We start from the raw sequence: 8,325 nt of genomic DNA, 5'->3' as shown, positions 1-8,325 counted from the left end.
TGTAAAAATGTTCAAAACCTAAATTTTAAGTGTCAAGGCTTCCATCGAGAGCCACCCTACCCACAAGGCATAGCCAGACACCTCTCTGGCTAAGGAGAGAGCAACACTCCCTGTGAACAGCTTCAATCCCTCAAGCTGCTTCTCTCAGCCTTGGGGCTAGAGGAAGCAGTATGTGTTGTGATGGGGGCAGCTGGGTGAGGTGGGAGGTGGCTGTTGACTGCAGTCAGCACAGTGCAGCTGCCAATCCTGTGGGCCCTTGGCCAAGAGACAGATGATGTACTGAAGACTAAGTCCTGATTCATGCTGTGCTGGAAGCCAGCACTACGCATTCTTGTTTTCCAGTGAAAGACGCAATCTATTCTTTGCTTTAGTCAGTTTGAGTTGAGAGGTCTGTCCCCAGTGTCTAAAAGGTTTTGACCAACAGGGAAGTAATGTCAGATTGTAAAGTTTCTGCTCCCAGAGTAGCTGAATGTGTGTCTCTCTTTACACAGAGTTGTCATCTTCCTAGAGCCAACCCAGTCCCCAACCCAAGAAAACCGGTTCCTGCAGGAACACCTGCCCTAACACTAAAGCAGGAAATGAGCAGGGCATAAACCAAATTTCCCCTCCCCCAGTAGATGTGCAGAAGGGAAGCCTCGGGAAGGGAGGAGCAGAGGTAGGGTCAGGAAACCATGATCTTATCACCAGCCAGTGCCCAAAAAAGGCCATGCAGAGGGGACACAGAATTATAACAAGGAGTGGTCATTTGGAGGAGGAATCTAAGAACATTGGTTCTTAGAGTGAAAAGGAACCTTAAAATGTTCTTGGCCCCACTTTTCACTTTACAGATACACAAACCAAGGCCAATTATTTTTTTCTGAGGGTGCACAGCTAAAATCAAGACTATAATCCAAGGTATCGATAAAAAAAACTTTTGTAATATTTCAACTTGTTTAGAAAGGGGAAAAGAAAGAATAGAATTTACTGCATCAGAAAATAGAGCATTTCTTATTACTAGACTGACAGACAGACTGGAGGCCAGCTCACTATCTATCAATGATTTCCTAAGCTCGGTTGGAAGTTGGAAGAGAAAGTTCCTTTCAAGTCTAAGAGTCAATGAAAACTCTCTACCATAATAAAAGTTCTTCCTGTGGCACAGGGAATATAACTTTTTTACGTAGTGTGAAAACTGGTTGAGGCATCTGTTTCTTTGTTCCTCCTCGTCGACTCACATCATCATTGACAGCAGTGAGGATGGATAAGATATCTTGATGTCTACAGGCAGAGAAGAAAATATATTTTCAGTCAGGAGACAGAAATCAGGTACCAGATCTTAGAAATAAGACCCTAAAACAGCTTTCTTCTTCCTAGCCTTGCATGCCCAGATTCTAACTGGAATCTTGCCAAATATAAAGAAATACTTCTGAAATTAAAAAACAAATGCTAAATAACATAAAATTTTCAATTTTACATTCAGCATGTAAGAATATTGTAATAATTATACCTTGCCTTTTAATGTATTTAGCCCACAAAGGAAATTTACATATAGTTATTTCTCCATGTTCTTCCTTCAAACTGGTAGATGATAGATAGGTAGGTAGATAGATAGATAAGATAGGCAGTTGATGGGGATAGAGAAAGAGAGCCCTACTGTTAATAATATCCTCTCTATTCTTGGTTTGGGGAGGGATACAAAGATAAATATGATATGATTCCCAATCTTAAACACTTAAAATGCAGACATAAAACATGTACCAAGAATAGCATACACACGAAATTCATAATACAAGGCAGAATGTGATCAATGCCTTATGAAAAGAAGGCTAAAGTTCCATCGAAAGTTCAAAGGAGAAAAACAGAATTTGTGGCTTGGAGCAAAAAAGGCTCCATAAAGGGGATGACATTCGAACCTGGCCTTGCAGGATGTGTAGTACTTACTAGAATGAATGTTCCAGGGGTGGGCAATACATAGTATTGGAAGAAAAGCAAAGGCCCTTGAGATAGACTTAAGTTTGAATCATGGCTCTCTCTCTTACTGATGATGCGGTCTTAGGCAGGTCACTACTTCACTATGCTTCAGTTTTCTCAGCTCTAATATGAACACCATAATAATACTTACTTTAGGGATGGCCATGAGATTAAATGAGGCAATTTATGTAAAGCATTTAGAACCCCGGCTACAATACTCCACTGACCATCATTTTTAGTGTTAGTAGTAGTACTGATTTCGCCAAAAAGTTCATTTGGTTTTCCATAAGCTGGTTCTGATAGTGGTTAGTTGTCTTTGACTTCATTTGAAACCATTTTGTTAGACTGTATTGTGACAGCTGTCATATCAGTGTGAATTTTTTAAAAAATCAAAATTGGTGAATGTTGGGGGAGCCATTTTAATATTGAAGATGGAAGAAAACACACAACATTTTCAGGATATTATGCATTATTATTTCAAGAAAGGTAAAAACTCAAATGCAAAAAAAAAAAAAAACCGACTTGTGCAGTGTATAGAGAAGGTGCTATGACTGATCAAACATATCAAAAGTAGTTTGGGAAGTTTCACGGCTGGCAGTTTCTCGCTGGATGATGCACCGTGGTTGGGTGGCCCAGTTGAAGTCAGTAGGATAAAATTGAAACATTAATTGGGAACGATCAACATCGTACCACTTGGGAGATAGTTGACATACTCATAATATCCAAATCAACCAAGTTATTGGTGAAAATGAAAAAATGTGTACTCTATTTTATGGAAAAAAACCATATGGACTTTTTGGCCAAACTATTATCACTACTCCTTCTCATCATCATTGTTATTTTTCAGATGAGAATGCAGGCCCCGCCTGGTTCTTAATCCTTCTATCCTGCTTCACACTAGCTGTTATCTCTGTCCCGAAATCTTCCTGCGGCTCACTCCTCCTTCTCAGCATTCAGTCACACTTGAACTATCACCTCTATCAAGAAGTCTTCTCAAGTAGCTCCTTGCCCCCACTCTCTATATCATTATCCTGTTTTGCTTTATTCATAGCAGGTATCACTGCCTGAAATTATCTTAATGTAAATATTCCTCACTTATATTTTTATTATATGTCTTCCCCTCACTGGACTGTAAGCTCCACGGAGAAGAGATTTTTGTCTCTCGTGTTAACAGTAGCTGTCCCTCTAGTCTCTGGCTCAGTACCCAGTATAGCAGACACACAGTATCCCCTTGAAGCCATAGGACATTGGCCTCTGATGGTTTTGGTGGGGATGTAGAGGTTGGTAAAGAAGAGGGGAAAGCTTAGGTAATTCAAGGCTCCAATTCTGATTTCCTGTCTTAAATTCCCTGAAGAGCATTGTGGCTATTTCTAGAAATGGGACTCAGGAGTAGAAGCTCCTAGAGAGGACTGAGAAGATGAATTCAGGCCTATTCTTTGGGTTGTAAGGTCCAAGGGCAACACAAAAGTAGGACATCTGGCAGGCTATGAAAAAATGTGCAAGACTGATCTTAAGAGCGAGGTTGACTTGATCAGTCATTCATTGGTTCAGCAAATAGTGATCAAGCTCAACAATGTATCAGATACTATGCCAGGCACTCAGGATATAAAATTGAATGAGGTTACCCCTCCAGAAACTCAAAGATGGTAATTTGGGAGACATTTTTAAGGAGGTTCCAGTGGCCTCCAAGTACAGCTAAAACAGCCAAGAGAGGCTACCGAGAGACAGCAGAGAAGGAGGCCCCACTTCCAGGATTACCAGGTAAGAAGCATGTAGCAGAGACAAGATGAAAGTTGTCAGAGCAGAGGCAAGAATCCAAGAATATGGTCTGAAGCAGCACATAAGCACTCAGTAAATTTGAGTGACTGATAAATGAATAGTGGAAGGAACAAATAAAACCCCCATGCTTTTATTCATACTGTTCCTCTGCTTAACATGTCTTTTACCCCAATTAGAAGTTTCCCCTGATCCTCCAAATCTGGTTGAGGTACTAGTTCTATGTGTTCCCATAACACCGTGCTTTACAATATGTATTTACCACTGGGGGATGCTCTTCCCACCTACTTGTCTGTCCATCTAGATTGTGAGCAACTTGAGGGCTGGGACTGTGTCTTTTTTTTTTTATTCCATACCTTCCTTTCCAGTTGTATATTGGTGTTCAATAGAGCTTGGATGGATGAATGGATGGACGGATGTTATGATGGATGGATGGGTGGATGCATGAATGTACGCACGGGTATGTAGAAAGACAGATGGATGAACAAGAAGGTGGATAGATGGATGGATAAACAGGTAGGTGAATAGAACAATGTGAAACTCTTACCTTGGGACCCAGTCCTTCAAATAATTGCACAGAGATTGAATATACCAGCTGCCTTCTGTGGTATGACGAAAGGACACATAGCCAGGGACAGTGGCCAGACCGAGAAGGAAATCCGCCTCAACAGGAACACTGTCCTGAAGGGGAGGGTGTGTTGAGTTGGGATCTACAGCATCTACCTCAATGCATACAGAAGATTGTATCTCTTCACCTTGACAGGCCTGGATGAAAAAGAGTTTGGGTTTGCTAGCCAGAGCAGGGCACTGATGGGCTGTGAAGTGCGACATGATCTCTCTAATGGGAATGAGGACCTCATCTGAAGAGTAGACAGCTCCATATTTCCCATGGGTCAGAACACAGAACACAAAGCAGTCTCCTTCAGCATGGCCTGAATGATTCTGATACATTTTCAGAAGCTCCTCCAGTTGTGATTTAGTCACATCAACATGTATATCTACGGAGAACCCAAGCCACTGAAACACACGCTTCAGGCAGTCTGTCAAAAAGAGAGAGAGAGAGAAAGAAAAGAATGGAATGAAATAAAAGTGACTGAAATGAAATAAAAATGAATTAGTTAAACAATACTAATAGTTATAAAACTTGCACAGCAAATAGCTTGAAGCTTTGGGATTTTTTTTTTTACTTTCCTGACAATAAAATTTTATAAGTAACCTGACTTTTTATAGTGCCCACAGAGCTATCACAATGGTCCTGAGGGTCCACAGAAGCCACACTTCATTCTATATCATGGATGAGGGGGCAGAGGTCCCTCGATCACAAACCCAGTTAGCGGTGGAGCCAGAGCTCAAATGAAGGTTTTCTCATACTGACCCAGCATGCTCGTCCCCAGACCACAGAATCGTAAATGGTCAGGGGTTCTTTTCACTCCTTAAGCTGCTTGGTGACGCCCTAGGTGCTGTGGTCCCAAAGTGTGTGTCTCCCCCAAATTCATGTGTTGAAATCCAAACCCTCAAAGCAAGGGTATTAGAAAGTGGGGCCTTTGGAAGATGCTTAGGCCATGAGGAATGAATGTGTAAAGAGACCCCAAAGAACTCTCTTGCCTCTTCTGCCAAGTAAGGTTAGAGCAGCGAGAAGGTAGCCATGTAGGAAGCCCACTCTCACCAGACACTGGAACACCAGAGTCTTGATCTTAGACTTCCCAGCCTTCAGAACTGTGAGAAATAAGTGTTTCTCGTTTATAAGCCACCCAGTCTCGGTAGTTTGATATGGCAGCCTGGATGGACTAAAACACCAGGGCTTAGAAACATTTAAAATATCATCCTTACATTGAATGGAAGATAAAAATTACCAAAAGAAAATATGAAATAAAAATTTATTTTAAGATCCCTAACTTGCATTTGTCATACTCTTGAGGCCTTTCTTACCAGCATCTTTTTGGGTCCCTCGTCTTTCTTTCAGGGAAGTGAACTTCTGGTTGTTGATAACAACACACTGGCCTCTACGTTTACGATCCATCTTATACACAGCTTTCTCCTTGGAAGAAGAGATAAAGCCACTTATTAGGGAATCCTCCCTTTAAGAGTTTAATGTTTCTAACCAACCACCTAACTGATCAGAGAATTCTTAAGATCCTGGCCCTGGTCTGTAATTAATCAATTGACAGCCCCTGGTTAAAAATCAGACTTCACCTCATTCAATTGCAGAATGTCAGTTCTTAGTGTTAAATAACAGACGATGTACTTTAACTTTGGAAAACCCAGGGTTTATGCAAAAGTGTCTTCCTTTTTGGATTAGCAAGGTGAAGAAACCATAAGTTTTCATAGATAGTTTCATCTACCAAGATGATGAAACTATCAAATGATAATTTTTTTGTTAGATAGTAGAATTCAGAGTGATTCGATTCCTCCAAAACCAGAGAAATCCCTTTGGTAGAGATGACAATGAGAATTGTAAAATATATGCAGTTATTTCGGAAGGCTATTGTAAACAGCATATGATTACAGATGATCTGGGTTGACTTCAGCAGGGCCTCTGTGTGGCTAGAATGATCTGAAAACATGGTACCTCTTGAATCCAAGCAGAAAAGAAGTGGCATCAGCCAATACAAGAGAAATTTCTCTTTCTTGAAATAATTAAAGGGGAATAGCATCCCCTCCATGGCCCATAGCCCGTAGCCCAAAGGTTTTTTATAACCACTCTGATGGTTATAAAAAAAAAAAAAAGGTGGGAAAGACAGAGATAACCACAGAGAGCGGAAGAAGAACCAAGACAGACACAAAGAACTCTGAGCCCTCAAAGTCATTAACGGCTGAACCCCAGCTAGAGATGCCCTGAAGAAACTGCCCAGACTGCTGTGCTGGTTTCAGAAGTTAGGATGTAAACAGATGGTCCCTACATCTCCATGGAGACCAGGGTTACTCTGTCACCTAGAAAGAGAAGCACTCAGATTCTTCAAATATCTTTCCCCAAACACTTAGATGGCCTTACCCAGGATGCGTTGAGAGTCAACCTCACATGGAGGAAAGATTGGTTATCAGCATTGGTTATTAGGTGGAATCAGCATTTACCTGTCACTGGCTACAGAGAGGCTGGCCAGATACAAGAAGAAGAAAGAGGGAATAAAAAACCCAGAGACCCAATCTGGGAAGGACAAAAATCAGTCCATAGCCCTGGGATTACTTAGTCATGCTTTTGGCATTAGCTGAGGATTGCAGTGCTTTGAAGGGTTTCTGCAAACTCCCTGATTCCTCTGAATAAGAATCCATCATAAATAGGAAGCCAATGACCTATTTGTCACATGACAGTAACAAGGAAATTTCTCCTGAAGCTTTTCTTCTCCCACCAGACAGTTTTCAGTAGAATCCAGCAAACTCTGCCTGCATCTCTGAGGCCTGAGTTAGTGATTAACTCTGGTTAAGGATCAGTCCTAGGTGCTGAGCTCAGGCTGAGCGAGTCCAGCATCCCGCAGAGCTGAAAACACACCAAAAAGGACCAGAGCACCTACACATTCCTCTTCACCTTGGAAGAAGGTAACACTCCAGGGAAGCCAGGCCCAAACTTTGAAACTGCAGAATTGCAAAACCGAAAAGAACTTGTTTATTTTTCAAGGAAGTGAAGGCGCTGCCTAAGCTCCTATAGCTGCCCAATAATACGGCCAGGTCTTTAGAGCGCAAGCTCTGGAGTCAGACTTCTGGGTTCAAATCCCAGCTCCACTCCTTTCTAACCATATGACTAGAGCAAAAGGCTAGACTTGTTGGGTCTTGGTTTCCTCGTTACTAAGTGACAATAACAGTGGTAACTGTGTCCAGATGACAGGAGGATTAAAAGAGATAAGCCCTAGAAAACTCTTAGAACGATGCCTGGTGCTGGGCAAGTGCTCTACAGCGGTCGTCTCATGTAACCTCCCAGTCAAGCAAAAGAAAAAAAAGAGAGAGAGAGAAATTCCCAGGAAAGTGGAGTGTGTTGCACTCTGAAATTTAAGTCTGCAGAAAAAAATGAGGAATTAGATCTGTTAAACTTTACACATCACAGAGAGACAACACCCAAAACCTGCTTGTCTATAAGCAGGTCGGCCCGATGGCGGATTCTGAAATATTTCCCTGAGGTTGTTTCTGGGCAAGGATTCAGGAAAGTAAACACACCCTCGCCAAGTCCTTCCCTCCGGCCTCCCCCGTCTCCAAGCAGCATGTGGAGCCACACCACAGCAGGTATTCTCTCCGGCTCAACACGCCCTCTTCCCCTCTTCGCTGCTGGCCTGGGGCTTCAGCCCTGCCAGGGATTCCTTCCCTCTCTTTCCCTCTCTGCAGGGAGCACCCGAATTCGGAAGGGTTGCCTCTATTCCCCAGAAGCTGCTATGCTAGGCTTTCAGAGTAGAAACCATCTCTCCATCTTCCCATAGAAAAGCCTGGTATAATACAGGCCTTCAGTAGCTTGCTCTGAATCGAGATAAGAAATGAATTCTTCACTAACTTGTAACCTGTCTCCCATGTCACCTTGAATAACTCGTTATCAAATATATCTATTTCTGTCATAGTGACCCAAGTTATAAAAATTGTGTTAGGAACATCTACCATTACTCCTTGCAGGTTCACCTTGCC

General features: G+C 42.1%; 1 protein-coding gene across 1 annotated transcript in view; it reads right to left on the bottom strand.

Moving 5' to 3' along the window:
• Positions 1-1,013: 1,013 nt before the first annotated feature.
• Positions 1,014-8,325, bottom strand: part of CASP10 (caspase 10) — a 35,672-nt gene continuing 28,360 nt past the window's right edge. Inside the window, exons 6-8 of the mRNA XM_053665156.1 lie at positions 5,653-5,761; positions 4,271-4,763; positions 1,014-1,254 (exon numbers count right to left, since the gene is read on the bottom strand). Coding sequence (XP_053521131.1) covers positions 1,107-1,254; positions 4,271-4,763; positions 5,653-5,761 — 750 coding nt within the window. The 3' untranslated portion in view covers positions 1,014-1,106. The remainder of the gene's footprint in view (positions 1,255-4,270; positions 4,764-5,652; positions 5,762-8,325) is intronic.

This window comes from Artibeus jamaicensis, unplaced genomic scaffold, assembly GCF_021234435.1.
Source record: "Artibeus jamaicensis isolate MK-2021 breed Jamaican fruit bat unplaced genomic scaffold, CSHL_Jam_final contig_391, whole genome shotgun sequence".
NCBI classification, from domain to species: domain Eukaryota; kingdom Metazoa; phylum Chordata; class Mammalia; order Chiroptera; family Phyllostomidae; genus Artibeus; species Artibeus jamaicensis.
This window is presented reverse-complemented; position numbering and strand designations above follow the sequence as displayed.